A 21,225-nucleotide genomic window follows, 5' to 3' on the forward strand; every position below is an offset into this window, starting at 1 on the left:
CTTTGGAGAAACAGTTGTCCGGCTGCCAAAGCTGCAAAGTCCTGTGTCCAAATTTCAAGAGGGGAGATATTTAAAGTAATACATCTGATTCTAGTACTAGTTAGTTCTTCAATGAGCATATCCCTAGAAATAGCCAAGGGGAGGATTAGGGAATGTATTTCCTTTCATCAAAGACTTTGGGGGATTAGGGGGCAGAAATGGAAAGAGGTGATATGGATGGGGAAGTAAGAGGGGCAAGAGGAAAAGGGGAGACAAAGAGAAGGGCTTCAAAGAATAGATGAGGAGTGTGAGGCTAAGAGGTCAATGAAGAGGACAGAGGAGAAGTGAGAAGAAGAGCAAAGGAAGAAGAAAATGCATTAGAAGTCAGTGAAGAAAGAGGGGAAACCTCCCAAAAGAACGAAGTTGGGGTAAGAGGAGGATAGAATATTTTTTCAGAAAACGAAGCCAAGAAATCTTACCTCAGTTTCATTGTTTGTTGGGTAGAGCAAGCAAGAAAGACAGATTGATGTTTGTAAAAGCTTTGTGGCCACTCTTTTGGTGGTTACACCAGTTGCAAGTACGTACTTAAAAAAATAGTTGCTCTCCTTCTCTTCCATTCAAAGAGAAAACTACCACATTCTGAAAAGGGAAAGCCCAGCAATGTGGAGAAGCTGCAAAACCCACCTGGTTCACTAATATCCTTTAGGGAAGGAAATCTGCCGTTCTTGTTTGGTCTGGCCTACATGTGACTCCAGACCAATGTGGTTGACTCTCAAGTGCCTTGTGAAATGGCCTATAGCAAACCCACTTAGTTCAAGGGCAATTATGGATGGGCATCAAATGTCCACACCCATTAAAAATAAAAAAGTTGTGAATTGAGAGTCAGCTTCAGGCGTGGATGTGGGTGTTAAGTCTCCAGTTTAGCTCACCACTTCTAACAGCATGCATCTTTCAGAAGTGAAGCTGTTTGAAGAACTATTTCCCTGATCTTTTCCAACTTTGTGACATTGAGCAGAAATGGTATGCCACGTGGGGTGGAATTGTTTTTCATGGTAATTTTCTAAATATCAGTGGCAAAGATACTGGCCGATAAGTTCTGGAGTAACCTTGAAGACATAGTTCCACCAATCTCCTTAACAGGAGTCCTGCAGAACTCCAGATTAATGGTGTAAAACAGCCCGTATCCAACATCTAAAATGTTTCTCTGGTAATTCCAAAACTCCTGCCGAAGAGACTTGCCGGTGATATTTCTACTGAATTTTTATTCACTCATCAACATGATAATTCAAATCAGTGGTGGATGAGCTCAAGTTTCCTCTTCTATTTTCACAATGGTATTCAGCACGTACGCATCTTTTCCACAGCTCTGCATTGTTCTTGACTGGTTTTCACTTGGTTCTGCAATGGTGGCAGTGACCACCATTCTTCTTATGAGTAAACATAGTCCACTTTGCTTCTTTTATACTTGCTGTGACCAAAGATATTGCACTTTGGAAGGACAAACCAAAGTAGAACGTAAAGGGTAAATGGTAGGACTCTGAAGAGTGCAGTTGAACAGAGGGATTTGGGAATACAGGTACAGATTTCCCTAAAAGTGACTTCACAGGTGGATAGGGTCATAAAGAGTGCCTTTGGTACATTGGCCTTTATAAATCGGAGTATCGAGTATTAAAGTTGGAGTGTTATGGTAAGGTTATATAAGGCATTGGTGAGGCTGAATTTAGAGTATTGTGTACAGTTTTGGTCACCTAGTTACAGGAAGGATGTAAATAAGGTTGAAAGAGTGCAGAGAAGGTTCACAAGGATGTTGCTGGGACTTGAGAAGCTGAGTTACAGAGAGAGATTGAATAGGTTGGGACTTTATTCCCTGGAGCGTAGAAGAATGAGGGGAGATGTGATAGAGGTGTATAAGATTTTGATGGGTATAGATAGAGTGAATGCAAGCAGGCTTTTTCCGCTGAGGCTAGGGGAGAAAAAAACCAGAGGACATGGGTTAAGGGTGAAAGGAGAAAAGGTTAAAGGGAATATTAGGGGGGGCTTCTTCACGCAGAGAGTGGTGGGAGTGTTGAATGAGCTGCCGGATAAAGTGGTAAATGCGGGGTCACTTTTAACATTTAAGAAAAACTTGGACGGGTTCATGGATGAGAGGGGTGTGGAGGGATATGGTCCAAGTGCAGGTCAGTGGGACTCGGCAAAAAATGGTTCGGCACAGACAAGAAGGGCCAAAAGGCCTGTTTCTGAGCTGTAATTTTCTATGGTTCTATCCCCAGAGCACTAAGGTGTTTCTTAATCAATCTGTGCAATCTTAATAGGCTCCATTTACATTTCCTCGACAGCTGCATCGCAGTAGGGTGTAATGAGGTTTGTGGCAAAGCTTTTATAGCTGGGAAAGGCAACGTTTTATGTTTGCTGGAAGCTTTCACATGGGCAGTGATCCACTTGTATCTTTCAAACTCACCTCGTGGAACAATCACTTTCGCAAACCAAGGAGCTGGCATTTTGACAGCAAATAGACTGACAAAAATGTTCCATGATTTTTGCAACTTGAACATTGAACATAATCAGGCAATAATCAATCCAATTCTGAACCTTCATGATTTCTGGTGCCAGCTGTGGTTCAATTAGCAGTCTCTAAGACAGAAGACTGAGAGTTTAACAGCAATTAGTCATGGGCAATAAATGCTGGCCTGGCCAGTGATGCCCACACCTCAAGAATTAACAGGTCCCACTCCAGAGACCTGAGCTCAAGGGTAGGCTGACACCTCCGGTCTGTACTGACAGAGTACTGCAATGTCAGACGTGCTATCTTTTGGATGTGATGTTAAAATAAGGTCTCAGTGCGCACTCAGGTGGATGTAAAATTTCCTCCATTTCCATTTTAAACAAGAGTTCACTGTGGTTTGGATATTTATTGCTCAACCAACGCCACTATGATGTGTGATCTGGTCATCATCACACAGCTGTTTGTGGGGTTTTTCTGTGCACGAAACGCACAATATTACAACAGAGATTCCACTTGATCAGTACTTCATCGCCTATAAAGCACTTTGGGATTTTTTGAAGTCATGAAAGACAAGTCTTCATTTTTGTTCTTGAAGGACCAGGGGGACTCGATCCGTTCCAGCACAGGTGTTTTGCACGTTAAACCTACTGGCCTGTAAGCAGACGCTCAGGTGACATTCAGCCTTTGTCTGGGATTCCCACAATGTGCAGTATGGCGTGAGTGAATATTACAGCAGCCTCTCCGCATTCCCAAACAATGCCACTGAGACAATGCAGACCCCACCGACACATTTGTGTAAACCCTCCATATGTGATGGTTGGTATAACATCACTAAGGTAACCCCAGATTACTCTAGCAGGCCTTTCTTGTTTTGACAAATACATACTTTGAAATGATTTTATTTTTCAAGAAATAATTTCACCAAAAGCTGTCAATGGTACTGTCTTTACATCAGGATCATCTTTTAAACGCATACCTTGATGTCAGTGTTTGAACACAGTTTACATGCTTTCCATATGGCCTGAAGGGTCAGCACAGCCAGTGCATTTAGTTAGATATAACTGACATCCATGGCAATGTAATTAGCTCCATTTGGCCTATACAGGTCTCCTGTTCAGGAAACGTACTGGCGCTGTAAGTGGTGTGGACTGTAACTGGAAACAGAGGTACATTTTATGGCGGGGCATACTGCTTGCCCCCTGGAATACATACGGTTGTGTTCTTTGCAGGCATAAAGGACACAGATTGCACCTGTTCAGCTGAACAAGCGATAGTCATTCGCTGTTTCATTTCTCAGGGCAATGCCTTGACCAGAGTCAAGTTGCTTGTTTAAATTTTCAAACATGCTGGGGAGTTAACTGTCAGTCATCATTAACTGGTGCATTTTTCATGTGACTGCCTCTACAAATCAAGAGTCCACTTGCAAACCCATCAACACTCTCTCCTCAAGCAGGATAAAGTTGTTTTTTTTCTCCTGGCATTGATATTCTTGCAATTGTCCTGATGAGTGCATGATGAAAAGCTTCGACAAAATGTCTTTTTTCAGCGATACTGAGTGTTCCATGTGTGATCTCACCAACTGCTGTAAAACTTCCCTATTGTTATTGCATTCTCAGTGGTGCTATTCCAACAATGGCAATGTATGGTATCAAATCCCTTTGAGCAGGGGTGAACATTAGGTTTTATTCCACAGTTCAGCGCTAGAACTGAACAGGGCGGCAAGACTGGTTGCTTATTGCACTTGGTGGCTGCGAGTTTAAAAAAAAACACCTCAAGAGTTCTCATAAATGTGATGCAAGATTATCCACTTACTGAAGTCGATGAGGAACCTTCCATATCCTTTCCTCTGGTGCTGGGGGAGAATCATGATGCAGGACACATTGTACTTCTGCTGGCAATGCTTCTCCTGATTATGAATGGAGGAATAGAAAGATAAATTGTCAATCAGGAGAACATGTATACAAGATGCCTATACCAATCACTGCCCCTACTATCCACTGACTCCGCCGACACTTCCTTCTGCCTCGGCAAAGCAGACAGCATAACCAGACACCCCACAAAACCCGGACATACTCTCTTCCACCTTCTTCCGTCTGGAAAAAGATACAAAAGTCTGAGGGTCACGTACCAGCCAACTCAAGAACAGCTTCTTCTCTGCTGCCATCAGACTTTTGAATGGACCTACCAGATATTAAGCTGTTCTTTCCCTGCACCCAAGCTAATGACTGTAACACGAGATTTTGCACTCTCTCCTTTCCTTCTCCCCTATGTATTCTATGAACGGTATATTTTGTTTGCATAGCGCACAAGAAGCAATACTTTTCACTATATTGTAATACATGTGACAATAAATCAAATCAAATGCTCCAGGTTGAGCCCTGAGACATGCAGGTGTTGTGGTCATAAGTGCAGGTTTGCCAGGAAAAGTCTGGCTTCTCCCACAGCTCCTTCATAAATTTCATAACTTGGTTTGTGTTTTTTTTTTCAGATTTAAAGTTCCTGCCAGAAAGGCTATTTATAAAGTAACAAGAAACCAAAATTTTGTGGTAAGTTTCCATCTTTAGGAAGTGTCCTTTCTGGACTTTCAAGAATTAGAGACAACATGTTTCATATTCACAATTTCATTGTAATTTTTCAGCTTTTGTCCCACAGGCAATGAAGCGACCTGCACGTTCCAAGGCTCATTCGCAGCAGCAAGCGGCAACAATTGGGTATGAATCCACAAATCCTCTCTGTTACTCTCATCTGTCAATCCACATGGCAGAAGAAAAGTGCTTCTGAACAAGCAGAGGGAAAGAAATGAGAGCAATCGCTTCCAGCCGAAGTTTTGTGCACTTTGTAGTGAGTGGTGAGAGAATGGATTAACATTTGGTCATTTTCTGTGCACTGAGGACAGCAATGTGTATGGACGTACTTCTTTGAACTTAGCAAACTATCTCCAAGCTGCTCATACTTGTGGGGAGTTGGGGATGGTGGTGGTCAGGGGGACGGGTTGAATGTGAAAGGGGTGGTTGGAACCATGGAGGATTGAGAGAGTCAAAGGTGCAAATCAAGAAGCAGGCTTTACTCACGAACTTGAAGATGGTGAAAGAACTAACAGATTAAAGGTGTCTGAAGGAGAAACGCTGCAGTATGTGGGGCAAAATTGTAAAGATTCTGCCACCAACGGTGAAGAAAAGGAGGGGGGAGGGCATTATGGCAGAAGATCAGAGGTGGAAAAAGGAGGGAGCAGGCTTGAAGAGTTGGGCAGGGTGAGGGTGTGCAAAGATATTAAATTGAGGTGCTGAAAACTAATTGAGGCCAGCAAGGATAAAGGCAATAAAAAGTGGACTCAGGTGTGGCTAGAAGAGGTGAATTCACGTTCAGTGATGCTCGAGGAATCAAAACACATTGGAAAAATCAAGTCTGGATGTGAGAAAGGCAAAGACAAGGGGGTTTCGTGGTACCAAACTGTGCTGCAAAGCATACATACGCACCAGGGTGGACCATCAGGAATAGGGACAGAATTGGGCAAATTGTTCAGAATGGCCAATGTTGAGCTGCCAGAAATCCTGAAAAATTCTTGTCAGACAAGCAATCCATTTATAGAATAAAGAATGGTCACACAAAACTGAAGATAGTTATCAGTGACATTCATATGAAAGCCAACCACACCCTCACAAGAGGCAACATACAGATATAGAAACATAGAAACCCTACAGTGCAGAAGGAGGCCATTCGGCCCATCGAGTCTGCACCGACCACAATCCCACCCAGGCCCTACCCCCACATATTTTACCCGCTAATCCCTCTAACCTACGCATCCCAGGACTCTAAGGGACAATTTTTAACCTGGCCAATCAACCTAACCCGCACATCTTTGGACTGTGGGAGGAAACCGGAGCGCCCGGAGGAAACCCACGCAGACACGAGGAGAATGTGCAAACTCCACACAGACAGTGACCCGAGCCGGGAATCGAACCCGGGACCCTGGAGCTGTGAAGCAGCAGTGCTCACCACTGTGCTACTGTGCCGCAGAGAGAGAGAAGGGAGATTCAAAGATGGGAAAACACTGGAGGTAACTATGCAGGTTTGGGAGGAGAAACTTTTGGCAAGAGATGTGCTGGTTATGTACAGCCAGCTAAGAGCGGAACAATAAAGGAGCAATGTCATAGGGACATGGAAAAGGATGGGGCTGCTAACCATGTTAAAAGTTACAGATAGGGAGCATCAGTCAAAATCAGTGCCACTGGTGGCTGCCCAGAGCTGTCCCAGTCCTGCAGCAGGCCAGAAGCATGGATAAAGAGAGTTCAAGTATTGAGAGCCATGGCATGAAGATGGGTTAAGTATGTTCCAGATGAGGGGAAAGGAGAGACTGAAGATGAGACAGGAATTGGAGAAAATGGTGGAGGTGGCAATGTGGAAAAGTCGCCTTTTTAAAAAGCAGAATAATTCTGAAAATTGCACACTACTCAAAAGAAAGGGAACAAATAGTGATTTAGTATTGCTGTCGTCTGAGTGACGCGAGGCTGCAGCAGGGATGAGAAATGAGCTGGGAGCAGCTGGATGAGCAGTGGGGCAGCAATTGTTGAGCAGATCTGCAGAATTGTGGAGATAACTGAATTCCTTGCGACTGTAGTTAAGATGCAAGGGCAGTAGTCATAGAGCAGTAAGCCAAGACCTAACACGTGAATAAATTAAGCTTCAACGTAGAACTTAACAGAGGGCAGAAAACTGTAAAGTTAATATCCCAAATAGTATAAAAGTGCAAACACGTAAAAGTAACCAGAATCTAAAAATGGGGTTTGAAAACTTTGAAATGAGGGCTACAATTGTCCGTTACGTTTAGTTTCCCAACCATTAGCTTCAGTAATGAGGAACTATGACTCACCTTGGAGAAATATCCCACGAGATGGCAGCCTTTGCTGTCGTTTTGTGTCAATACATAGAAGAGGAAGGGCTCCACATCATAGTACAGTGTCTTGTGATCAAGGAAGAGTTTGGCCAATAGACACAGGTTCTGGCAATATATAGTACTGATGTTTCCATCCACCTGCACAGAGCAGACAGGGAGATAATAACATATGAAACACACTGCCATTACAGGTTCAATGTTCAGTAAGGGCAAAGAGAAACAAAAGTAAAGGAAAGCACTAAGTGGTGAAAACAAGATGCTTTTTATCACTGAGCTTGATGAAGGACTAACTTGAGGAGTAGCTTGGGGAGGAGGGAGAGAAACAGATTGAAAAATAAATCCCTGACTATTTCCTATGGGACTCCAGCTGCTAGGTTTCTGGTTGATTTTATAGCAAAAACCAAATGAGCCAAGATGGAAAACACATTTTATTAAATACAAGAATACTTCACAAATGTTCAGTAATGACCAATTGAACAGAGAGAACTAAGCAATGACTTCCATTTTGCATTACAAGTCAAGTTGAATGCAGACACAAGAAAGGCTGATGTCAAGATAGGCAGAATTACACAGAGTTGCATTTAATTTACAGTTTTCAACGGGAGCTGTAATTATCCATATCTTACAAGCTGGAAGGTACTGCACACTTTCTGATGTTTTGGCCTTTTTAGCATCCTTGTTTTGTAGTTTAAAGTGTTTGGGTCAACATGCGTCATACATGCCAAGACTGGGCAATACATTAAAAAAAAGAGCCAGGAACTCAACATAAAATAACTCAAATTCTTTTAGTCAGTCACCCTTCAAGTGGATAAAGACAGGTTGAGTGGGAGTGGATACAGAATGTTTTCCTCATGAGGAGAGTACACTTTATGTTCTGTCCACATTTAATCACAAGTTAACTGTGCCACAGCAGACCAATTTCCTGGAAGCGCAAAAACCCCAAACTTACTTCAAACACAGAGATGTTATCTTTCCTGTAGATCTCATTGGCAGGGGGGTGAAACCAATTACATTTCTTCATGTGTTGTTGCAAAATACTCTTGCTCTTCATGTACTTGAGGCAAAATTCACACAAGTATAACTTAGGCAGCCTGAAAGAGGCAAATGCATAGATAAGAGTATGCCAGAGCATTATCAGTTTTCACAAACACTGCAATTTGACAGCACACCATCTTGTGCTCATGCATACATCAAGCTGCTTGTGTGTGTTTAGAGGTTTTACTGGCTTTCCCACAGCCACACAAGGCACACATCTCTTGTCTATCCATCTTAAGAATAACAGATGTAGCTTTATTTTTCACTCGAAAGGCACCCCCCAATGGGTAATTACTGGAACACAACCCTGTCTGTAAAACTGAAAGTCAGGTGCTGTTGCAGGTGATCCAAACAGACTAAAATCCTTGTACAATTTAGGAAGCTGCTGATATGGCAGTGGCCAAACATCAGCAACAGTGAGAAAAACAAAATGGAGGTATTTTGGTGGGGAAGGGGCTGAAGAAGGTAAAGGGAAACATCAAGTTAATAATAATCATAGAATCACTACAGTGCAGAAGGAGGCCATTTGGCCCATCGAGTCTACACCAACCACAATTCCACCCAGTACCCATAACCCCATACATTTACCCCAGCTAGTCCCCCTGACACTAAGGGGCAATTTAGCATGGCCAATCCACCCAACCCGCACATCTTTGGACTGTGGGAGGAAACCGGAGCACCCGGAGGAAACCCACGCAGACACGGGGAGAACGTGCAGACTCCGCACAGACAGTGACCCGAGGCCGGGGATCGAACACGGGTCCCTGCCGCTGTGAGGCAGTAGTGCTAACCACTGTGCCCCCGTGCCGCTAATCATTTAATAGAAATGCTTGCGCTGTCAAAAATCTGAAAAATTCCCACAATATGAATTCCTACAATGAAATAGCACTTTGACTGCCAAATGTGATCAGAATCGGAGATGGCGGGGATAAAAAAAATTCCAAATATGGAAGAATAACTGCAGTTAAAAAAAAGCAAGCTAAACGATGAAGTGGCATTGCAGGAAATCGGGAGGGTCAAAGCACCCTGAGGGTTTCCCATGATGTTATACACTAAGTTTCCATTTGTGCTCTTCAGCCCGAGTCAAAGGTTAGTGTAACTTGGACTTGTAACTTGAGGGTTAAGTAAACAGGAAAATGCGCATGAAATGCACTCTTAACCCTTGCACCAGTTAGTTTAAACATTGCCTCCAGTGACTTTGTCTGTCACCATCTTTTCCCTGGTTTCCCTTCAGTTGGAAGTTTACGATTGGTAAGTCTGATGTTAATGTAATTCACTTCTGATGAATCATTGATCTTTTGCCAGCTTTGTGAACAGATTTTATTGACAGATCAACATAGAAAGTGTTCAATCCTGAACTGATGCCTTTTAATATAGAGCTCAAAATGCATCTCATTCTTCTTTAGATACAAATTGTTTCAGTACATATAGCGGCAGCATCACTTTGATGGGGTTAAAAAAGACAACCTGGCTGGTAAATTAAGTCAGACCACTCTTGCAAGTATGATGATGACCAGGCTGCCATCCAGAACCTGGTGGGTGAAGAGTATACAACACTGGGGTAGGAAGAAAGGGTGTGAGCAAACCAAGTCAATGAAAACTATTTCAGTTGAACAGTAACCAAAAGACACATTGATATCAATTTCAAATTTCTGAATCAATGGTGCAAAACCATTTAAGCTTTAAGCTCACGAAAAGCAAAAGCAGATCTGTGCGAGTCAAAGTAAGAGTTTATTCTCTTTTGGTGCAGATGAATAGGGAGTTGGGTGGTCATCTGTTGTCTATTTGGCATCACCAGTTTCTTGAGCAACATCACAGCGGTAACTCAAACTATTTAAAAGGAAGTGAATAAAATACATTCCACAATTTCACTCCAACCACACGTTCTATGCTGACCTTACTGCAGTGTCTGAAATACCATACAACACAATATCTGCATTTGTGGTCAGGACGTATCTATTTTCATTACAGTGTGGTTAAGGACTGTGTGTGTCTGAACAGAAATGCATCATCTCAACCAGAAGAGAGCCTGTCCAATCAAAGGAAAGTGAGCTCATGTTCAGTAAAGAGGATTAACAAGAGTCTCACCCAATGAAACCTACTCTTGACAACGCAGGAAATCCAACACTGCAAGAAGTCTGCCTCAGCTGCAACATTTTTTTGGCTTCCACGCATAATGTGACCTTCCTGTGGCTCGTCTAACAGCCTCAACTCCCACTTACATAGTTCGTTCACTTGTATTTATTGAAACTGGCAATCAATTCTGATTCAATATATTCCTGAAATTAACGATTGGGGAGAAATGGATCAGCGCTCACGCCGTGCCCCTCATGCCAGTACCCAGGCTTGCCTGGGGAAGCTCGTGATCCGACCAGTAGATTAAATTCCAAAGGAAGCTACATGAGAAGAGTCTACAAAAGGAATCCTAGTCAAAGTCCCAAAGCCAAAAGGAACAAGGAAAAACCACCCAAAGATTACACAGCCCGCTTTTCGAATCTTCCAGTTCAACGTTGAGTGCCCATCGGTCGCAAAGTGAAGGCTCATTGAAGTCCTTGCTGCTCAATACTCCATTGATATCAGAACAGAAGAAGCAGGCCACTAATCCGTCAAAGGTTATGACCTCCTGTCAATACCATCTTGATGCCAAACATGGCTGTGCCACCCATGTCCAAACCAACATTGCTCAAGAAAATCACGTGGCAACAACCATTTTCTCTGACACCTTAGCAGTTGGTGGATTCCACATAGCCCATGTCTACAAGCACCAAGCATCAGCAAGTCTTGCCCACCCTCCCCACTCAGCCATCTAATGTGGGAAACTTCAACAGTCAACATTCAGACTGGGGATGCCCAGTACTGGACAGTGAAACGCTAGTAGGGTGGATATCCAGAAACAATTCTAAACAGTGAGGAACATTCCATTCAGCTCGACAGCGTAGGGACAGTTCTCTTCATGGGACTCCCCACGTTGCACAGAGCCTTGGCTTAGATGATTTCCCAAGCAGCCAACACCAACCCCAACTCATTTACAGAGGCCTATGTGTTCTGATAGTCAACAACTCCAAGGTGATGGAATTTCTGGAAAGCTAACTGGACAACATACAGTGCAACCTTTGGAATGCAGCGTCTCAACAACCCCACTACAAAACATCACTGTTGACGAAGCATACAGCCACCTCTGTGGTGCCATCTACAAAGCAACCTGCATGGCAATTCCGAGACTACCAACCTATCTACATCCCAAGCTCAGATGAAGAGTGTATATAATACACGCATATATAGTCGCCATAGTCCCAGATAACCATGGGCTGCTCTCCCCTTTGACAGGGGGAGCTGATTGGTGATGATTTAACCTGAGGATCACAACTCAGGCGAGAGGCAAGGTTGAGAAGGCAGTGCCTCCATGAATGACCTCAGTTGGTACTGTTGCCGTCGCACTGCATCACTAACTAGCAACGCAGCTAACTGAGCTAAAACAACCCCCAATGAACAGAGTGCTGCCCTCTGAAAGGCATATGAAGCATTAGGGGACCCAGAGATAGGAGATCATCTGATCCAGTCCCTCAACTGGGAGGAAACCATAGCAAAGCTAAACGTCATACACTCCAGCAAGAGGTGCTGAAGCATAATCTGTCACCTTGAGCAGCCCAAAAGCCAACCACTAAAAACCGCCACTCAGTTACTCACAACCATGTCGCCAGCCGTCTGGCGTGCCATAGTTAAGACACTCCTGGACACAAACACCAAACCAAACACCCGGGGTGAATGAAGACAACACCAACAGCAACACAGAAAAGACAATGCTCCTCCCATTTTGAGGCTGCAGAACTAAAGGAGGTCCTCGAGGGATTGAAGTGTGGCAAGACATCAGGATATGATAATATTGCACCAGAATCTATGAAACACGTGGGGCCCCGAGCTCTTGCCGGGCTGGCCCGATTTTACACAATGGTCAGAAATTTCAACACCATTCCAAAGAAATGGCGGACAGCAAAAGTCATCACCATTCCAAAACCCAGAGAAGACTCCATACTCACAGCTAGCAACTGTCCAACCTCTCTCGTTGGCCCCATACATAATTCTTAAATGCTTTATCCTTCAGCACATAAATCCAATCAAAAACAAGTTCTTACTGTTGACCAAGCTTCCACAGGACTACAGCACAGGAGAACAGGTACTGGCTCTAACCTCTTACATTGAAAACAGCTTTCAAAAAAAACTTAAAGACAGGTGCTGTGTTCCTCAACCTCACAGCTGCCTACAACACAATTTGGCACACTGGCAATCATGCAACCTCTCCCTCCCATCAACCCTCGGGCACTGGAACACCATTGTACAATTCAAGGTTCAGAATTTATCTTGGACAGGCAAAAAGGACATGGAAAAGACAAACCAATGGACTCTCCCAAGGCTCAGCACGGACTCCAATCCTGTTCAGCTTGCACACAAATGATCTTCCAAAAACTAACTTGTGAAAACTCAGATAGGCGGTGACATCTGCCTCGCAACTCAAGACCCCGGCTTCGACACCTTGGACCCTGAACGAAAACTTGTCAAAAGTTGAACAACACTGCAACACGTGGTGACTCAAGTCAAGCCCTGCAAAATCAGTATCCAGATTATTCCATGTTCGTAATGCAAAAGCCAATAAAGAGCTCAACATTCAAATGAATGGCTGCAAATTAAAGCACCACCCAACGTACCTCGGAGTGACCTTCCAGGAATACCACAAACAACTGCAGCCAAGGTCAAACCCAGTAACAACTCGCTGGCTCAAGGTGGGATGCTGCTCCCACTACCCTGGCAAACGTCACTCCTCCACATATCCACCCACTTGCAACAACCCACAAGATGATTGAAAATGTTTGCGCACCCAATGTACGACCCCTACCAAGGTGCTCGATCTGGAAGAGCCCTCCCACCCTGGATTTCCAATGCAAATTCCACCTGGACAAATGAATGGGAACCATTGGACATGGCACCAAACCCAACAGCTGCCCTGCTTCTTGCAAGGAAAGAGTGTTCCACCCTCAAGAGGTTCAGGACTGGCCACGGCTCCATGCTTGTCCACCCTCCATAGATGGGGCACTGGTGCAAGCCTCCCGTGTGCCTGTGGGAAAGACCAGACTGTGTGCTGCATCATAGAAGGGACACAGACTCAGCAGAGGTCTACCACACTTAAACACGAAGACTGGAAGAAACTGCTTGGCTTCAGGACTTTGCATTCGCTAAATAAATTAATTGGACATTTTCAGAAAATCCAAAAGCAAAAACGCTCTTCTGCACAGATTCTCAGAATTAACTTCAGGATAATCTAATTAATGAAAATATCAACCAGGGATTCAAATTAGGTCTGGAATCATCATCTCAGAACAAAGTTTGAACTTCGCAGTGCAGGAGAACAGGGAAATGAACAAGCAGGTCACAAATTTAGCGGTGAATAAGTGAATTCAGGTGAAGGGAAGCCGGTAGCGCTGCATGACTGCTGTGAAGTATTCTTTTAGGACAGGTGAATGATGACATGCTGAAACAGGTTGTTTTCCATTTGTTCAGTCAATAATTGGTTCACACCAACCAGCAGGGGTCTGGTCAGTGAGTAGGTGCTCACTGACAATGATCAGCAAATATGGCCTCTTTTCTCCGACCTACTATTTGAGTCTCACAATTAATGCACGAGGCTGAGACCATCTCACTTTTTTAGTTTATGTAGTAGTGTCACAAATAGGCTTACATTAACACTGCAATGAAGTTACTGTGAAAACCCCCCCAGCCGCCACACTCCGGGCCTGTTCGGGTTACACTGAGGGAGAATTTAGCACCTAAACAGCACGTCTTTCAGACTGTGGCAGGAAACCGGGGCACCCGGAGGAAACCCATGCAGATACAGGGAGAACGTGCAGACTCTGCAAAGACAATGACCCAAGCTGGGAATCGAACCCGGGTCCCTGGCGCTGTGAGGCAGCAGTGCTAACCCACTGTGCCACCGAGGCACCCTCTCAGCTACCATCAGAATCAGCTCAAGTATAGCACTGGTGGCCAAGAATGGAATTCATGCTTTGAGGAGGAAGGAGGAAAGAAGTTTTCACCATATTGAAGAGTATTCGCCCAAGTATCATCTTTTTTCTATCGCAGTTATCTGGCACAATTTAATTAAGTACACCAATTGACAACACTTTAAGGTGATGATATCAAGGCCAGCAGACTCTACTTGCTGGAGTACGGCCATTTGTGCATGTTAAAAGCTTGATTTGCTCTAATAAGGCTGGGAGCTGCAATTCATTAGTTAAATCACTAGCCACTAATGGTCACAATCAGTGTTGCAGCGTACTTCAATACTGAGAAAGGACATCTCAACCTAATTTAACCACTCGGTTGTATCTCTTTGATTTAATGAGCTCTTTGTGCCTTATTTCAGCATAAAAAGCATTGGAGCTTTGATGATGAGTCTCATTAAAACATATTGCAATGCAAACTGAAAATGTGAGATGGGGGATTGATGTATAATGAGCTACATGTTCAGTGCACAGAGTAATGAAAAGCATCAGTACTGTACATTTAAGCGGTCAGATCATGAATTCTTGATGGTGTGATTTAATTTGGTATATTGCACTGCAACATAGTGTGAGTAAATGGAAACTGGTTCGATCCAAATGACTACATTCACACTGAGTGATGGGGAAGGAAATTTGAATGCTGTGTTTCCAGGCAAACAATATTTGGAATCAACCATATTGTTTGAGTGCTCAGGGGAAACACACAACTTGAGAATGCTTTCAAAATTATTCTAGCAAATGCAAAATAAAGTGCTGTATTTATTTTTGGTCAATCATTGTTTGACATCCATCAGGTTTAATAGTGGCCAAACCAAGGCATTGCGAGATCCACGGTAAACTGGTCTTTTATTTATTGAATGTACAGGATGTCTTTGTAGTAACATATCCCATTTTAAGGAGGGTCGGTCATTGCAGTAACAGTGAATCAAAAAAGTTTGGTAAACCTTTGTGTCCTGAAGTGGACGCAGGGACTCTGCTGCGGTTTGAACCAGCTAAAACTGCACACACAAAAAAAGCCTGCAGATAAATATCCGTCTCTTTGTCGAACTGGAACTGTCCTGCCCGAGTTAACCAAGAAGATTGCCAGCCCTCACTTAAATCTTTCTCCCTCCTGGTTTTATTCATAAGCCAGACTTGCTGGTAAATATTATCCCGATCTGCTTTAGTTCACATTTAGGATTACTGAATCTGCAACAAAGGTTAATTTGGTTGAGTTTCCATCGTCAGGCATTTCTGATTCACTGTTACTGCAATGACCGACCCTCACCACCTCCCCTGTGAAGGAAGATAGTCAGACAGTGTCACAATGACAGCTGGTTGACAGAGGGGTTACTGAGTGACTTGATGTTCTGAGGGAACATCTCTATTGTAACAGAAGACAGTTTCATTCTTCTGGTTTTAAATGGCCCATAATAAACTAAAAACAACCACCTTGTGAAAGAAAATTTAAAAAAAAATTCTTAGGGAGTTAAAATGGTTTAATGCAGTATTCTGGCATAACAAGCATTCTCTCCTGAGCACCGCCTTCCAACTATGCAAACTACTAATCGAAAGCTGATCAATGTTACAGGGCCTCTTGAATGTTGTGTAACATGATGGTAAGGACAAAGTGTGATCATAATCTGTAGAGTATCACATGGGTGGCGATTCCTTATCAATGATGCTTCACAATGGGATTGCTCCTCCTCAGCCTCAAAGTAATGCTGGCAGTGTGCTGTGGAGTGGTAATGGTATGAACACCTTGAGTACTGCGTTTAAAATCATTCTGGAACACTGCATATGTTCACCAGGTTGATCATAGTTTCAGAACACGGACCATCTTCCAAATTATTATTGTAACTGTTGAATACTTTCCTCTAACTGGTGAACAAAATGACTTCTTTGGCTCTGCAAACCTGACCATGGAACAATCTCCCTGTGCGTTAATACAATTTCAAGACCAGTTTTAACTGTGTTTCTCATGTTTCATGCACATTACTGATGGCACAGACTGAGTGAAAGGTTTGCATTTAACTTGAGGTTTTATTTCCTCAATATTTGGACTGTAAGAGGCATATGTAACTGAAATATCCCCCAGCATAAATGTATCTCGCCTGGATGAAATTCTTCCAACTCTTTCTTCTTCCTCTTAGTGTCAGCCATGACTCAGCTGGTAACACTCTTGCCGGTTTGAGTCCCACACCAGGGTTAGAGCATAAAAATCAAGGTTGACACTCCAGTGCATTGCTAAAGAGGCACTGTTGGAGGCACTATCTTTCAAATGAGACATGAAACCAAGGCACCATCTTCCTGTCCTGGTGGATGCAAAAGGCACTATTTTGAAGAACAACACGTGAGCTACCTCTGGTGCCCCGGCTAATATTTAATCAACATCACAAAAACAGATGATCTGCTTTTACCACATTTCTGTTTGTCCGAGTTTGTTGTGTGCAAACTAGTTGTGATATTTTCTACATTACAGCATTTCTTAAGTACTACATTGACTGTAAAGTGCTTTGAGGTGTCCAATGGTTGTTGCAAAGCGCGATATAAATACAAGTCTTTCTTTTTTACTCTCGCTGTATGCAATTAGTTTCATTAATAGTTTCCAAAAAAGCAGAAGGAAAAGGAGAAGGAGAAAGCCACATTTGAGGTTGCACGCTCAGCTCAAAACAAACGATACCTGGTGTATTCCTGGGGATATGGAGAAGAATACCAGGTCTGGATCTCATATTTTCCAAATTCAATAACAGAAGGTGAGCGAACTTGTGGATCTGGTGGGCCAGTGACTCCAACTTTCTGTTGAAGAGAAACATGCATGTGATTAACAGTAAAGCTCTGTCATTTTTTTATCTTCAAGATATTTTTTAACAAGCAAACCATTTTCTCAACTTCAGGTATAAGGCAACCTGAACATGACTACTTTTCTCATGTACTATGCACAAGTGTTTTCCAGTGAATAATGTCATCACCCCCAAGTTTCACAGGTTGAGGTACAGGTTTCCAGAGATTTTGTCATACCTTTATTCCATATAGTCTCACGCACATAAGCAATCTAACTGCACTGTCACTCTTCCTCCCTCCACAAAGAGAGACGGTATATATCTTAGTTTTACTCAAGCTGTGTCTCATTTCCAGACTGTTATTCTCCACATTATGAGGAGATTTCATTTTTTTTTGCAATTTGTGCAAATGAGTTTGAGTCCTTAAATTTGTCTGGAATTATCACCTTCTCCCCACCTCACCCAGTATGTCACCATTTAAATAATTACTTTCTCCTTTCGGTAATGTGCAACACAATAGCGTTCAGTCTCAGGTTCTGTTCAGAGTTTAGTGTTGTTTTCTATCTTGGCACTTAACTCAGGATGAAGCACATGAGATGCATGCAACTTCTGAAGCACCATGGCCAGCTCAAGAGTGGGAAGGCACATGAGCAGGCTGGTCATTTCTTGACTGTAAATGGAAGTGGACAGTGCAAGATTGATGGGATCCAAGGGAAATATAGTAAAACAATTTATGATTCCCTCCTGGTTCCTCAACAATCTGGTTGACAAATGCATTTAGCCTTGGTGACCAGCATCTCCCATTTTAAATTACTGTGCTATGCCGAGCTAGCTGACCTCAGATGCAGTGGCAGTTGGACAATGACAATTCTTCTTCATTGTGCGATTAGGTGGTGTGGCAGGAGGGTCTGGACATCTTAAGATGAGAACAGATTTGGGGCTTCACCACTGTGCCCTGCATAACCAAATGGCCTGCTGACATACACCGTCTGGACATGACACATCCGAGGGCACCAATACTCCAAATACAGTGCACATCCAAAAAGAAGAAAATGAACAACAATTATTTATTCACCAAATATGTCAGCAACTTTCAAACTTCTTGGAAGATTTAAACCCTATTCTTCTCATTATACAAGGTACAAAACATGCAGAGAATAATGGAACATGTGGAACCAATGTATTCAGTTAAAATGATTGATAACTGTTTTGCACAGACATGTACAGGAGTTAGAACAGAGAGAGCTAAAAGCAACTCATCTGTCGGTGTCCACTGATTCAAACAATTTTACTCCAGTTGCTACAACACAGACGTGACAAAGCTGGAGGAATCAACATGTATAAGTTATTTATGCCTTTGTGACAAAGGAAAACTTACTGCATAATAATTGTAGTTTGACTTTTCAGAATCATTGTCTAACTTCAAAAATGTAACTCAATGTTGAGCAAAGAGAACTCTTCAGATGTAGAGAGTATTCATAGACGTAACACACCCCTCTCTGGGAGATAGATTAGGGAATGCTTCGTTGAAGCATTAACTTTATTTTGAAGGTTTGGACCAGTAAGCACAAAAACAAGAGCTGGTCAAATGAGTTTGCACCTGCAGCTGCAACATTGAGGATTTATTCAGCACTGCAGGTTCAATTCAGTGCTGGCATCATTGTTGTATGCTTGCTGACTTATGCAAAATACTTGACAGATGTGTTTTTCCATTCAGAGTGTACAGACAAGTTTCTTTCAGCGACTCTTTTAGTTAAAGAAAAGATTTTTTGGTGTCTGCTAACCATAGCATTTTTAAAATTATCCTTCTACTTTTGTTGTTAAAGACTTGTAGATTCTCTTTTATGTTACATGCTGATCTTTTCTCATAACCTGTTATACCCTTTTTCAATTTCTCCTCGCACACTCTGTACTCTGTTCTGATTTCAAGTACATTATGTGGCTGACATTTGTCATAACCTACCCTTTTCGATCATACTTTAGCCTCTATCTCCTGTCATCCAGAGTTCTCCAGCTTTGGGGATGGGGCAACTTTCCTCCTATGGGAATAGCTGTATGTGTAGAATCATATAATCCCGACAGTGCAGAAGGAGGCCATCAACCCATTGAGTCTGCACTGACTATTTGACAGAGCATCTTAACTCCACCCTACCCCCGGAATCTCTCTCAGTTGCCAAACCACCTAACCTGCACATCTAAATTAGTCATTCTCTCCTCTCGTTCCCTTCGCTCTGTAATTTCTTTCCTCCCTTAAAGATTATATCCAATTCCCCTTTGAAAGTTACAACTAATTCTGTTTCCAATACTCTTTCAAACCAACAGTGTATTCCAGATTACAGCAACTTTCTGTGTAAAAAGTTTGCCCATGTTGCCTCTAGCAAACACTTTAAATCTGTGTCCTGTTTACCAACCCTTCCGCTTCTGGAATTAATTTCCTCGCATTCACTCTATCAAAATGATTTGAACGTGTGGCATAGTGGCACAGTGGTTAGCATTGTTGCCTCACAGCGCCAGAGACCCGGGTTTGATTCCCAGCTTGGGTCACTGTCTGTGTGGAGTTTTCACATTCTCCCCGTGTCTGCGTGGGTTTCCTCCGGGTGCTCCGGTTTCCTCCCACAGTCCGAAAGATGTGCAGGTTAGGTGCATTGGCCGTGCTAAATTCTCCCTCAGTGTACTCGAACAGGCGCCGGAGTGTGGTGACTCTGGGATTTTCACAGTAACTTCATTGCAGTGTTAATGTAAGCCTACTAGTGACACTAATAAAGAAACTATCACACAACCTGAACTTTTTCTGCTCCATGGAGAACAAACAGAGCTTCTCTCGGCTCTTCACTTAATTGAACCTCTCATTCCTGATTCCAATCCAGTGAATTTCTTCTACATCCTCCCCAAAGGCTTACCAACATTCCGAAAGGGAAGTGCATAAAGTGAAAATCGGTTGGCTGAGCCTAACTGTATCTGGCATAACTAACTTGCTTTTGGTACCTTCTGTGGCTGCGGGATGACTACGTCCTGGAATATGCTGCCAATTAGACTTTAAGCATCCTGCATGCCCTGTGGTGACGCTCGCAGCCACATACTCAGCTAGAGTGATTGCAGCCACGTCTCCTGTAAGCAGTTTTCCAGCACTCTGAGTGTTCTCGAATTCCCAAAAGGAACAGGATGTGCATGCGATTGGTCTCAGCTCTGTGACCATAGTAAGAGAAATAGAAATAAAGGTTTGAACCAGTACAGATGACAAGATCATGGGCTGTAACTTACTCGGAATGGCAATCAACGTTGGATTGCAATTCTGTGTCTAATTACTCGTGTGGGCCTTCTTTTGTCTCTGTCTCGCCCAACCTTCCAACTTGGGCCCGCTGAGAACCAGGCAGCGCAGCTGTCCCCAAAGCTAATGTCAAAGTACAGGATACACCCTTTCTTACTGAACTAGCTGCCATAAACCAGGTAACTTTAAAGCTCCAGCGAATACGACTGGTACTTACCTTCTCCCTAGTCTAAGATAAGTGGATGGGATTTGGGGTGTTGGATATTGGGAGGGCAATGGGTTGGGGTGGAGAAATCGGACATCAGAAGGGGTGTGTTCGGGGAATCCAGGGGGAAATCCCATGTGGTGGGGGGGGGATTCTGTGTCTTTGTGATGGTTACCCAGAAGTTAGAAGAGGTTTTAATGCTTAATTCTTCTCACCTCTTCTAGGTAACTATCAGTGTAACATGGCCGGGATCATCTTAAGTGTGCAATTTAAACTTCATTTTCATACATTTTCTCATGCCGGGCAATTGCCCAGAGGAAGTTAGCACTTCCCAAGCAACTGTTGTGTAAACCCTTTCATTCTGAAGTTCCAAAAGAGATTCCCCAGTGCAGACTTGGTGAGTTTTCCAGCATTTTGTTTATATTTCTGACAAATACTGGTTGGCTGAATGACCTCTCTCTGTGTTGGAACTTCCATGTATTACTACTGAATGCCACCGATAGCTAATCTTTTGCAGATACACGAT

General features: G+C 43.2%; 1 protein-coding gene across 1 annotated transcript in view; it reads right to left on the reverse strand.

Moving 5' to 3' along the window:
- Window positions 1-21,225, reverse strand: part of LOC144510095 (histone acetyltransferase KAT6A-like) — a 160,474-nt gene that overhangs the window by 21,026 nt on the left and 118,223 nt on the right. Inside the window, exons 9-12 of the mRNA XM_078239364.1 lie at window positions 17,127-17,242; window positions 8,326-8,467; window positions 7,353-7,514; window positions 4,295-4,388 (exon numbers count right to left, since the gene is read on the reverse strand). Of these exons, the coding sequence (XP_078095490.1) occupies window positions 4,295-4,388; window positions 7,353-7,514; window positions 8,326-8,467; window positions 17,127-17,242 (514 nt within the window). The remainder of the gene's footprint in view (window positions 1-4,294; window positions 4,389-7,352; window positions 7,515-8,325; window positions 8,468-17,126; window positions 17,243-21,225) is intronic.

Source organism: Mustelus asterias, chromosome 22 (assembly GCF_964213995.1).
Source record: "Mustelus asterias chromosome 22, sMusAst1.hap1.1, whole genome shotgun sequence".
Taxonomy (NCBI): domain Eukaryota; kingdom Metazoa; phylum Chordata; class Chondrichthyes; order Carcharhiniformes; family Triakidae; genus Mustelus; species Mustelus asterias.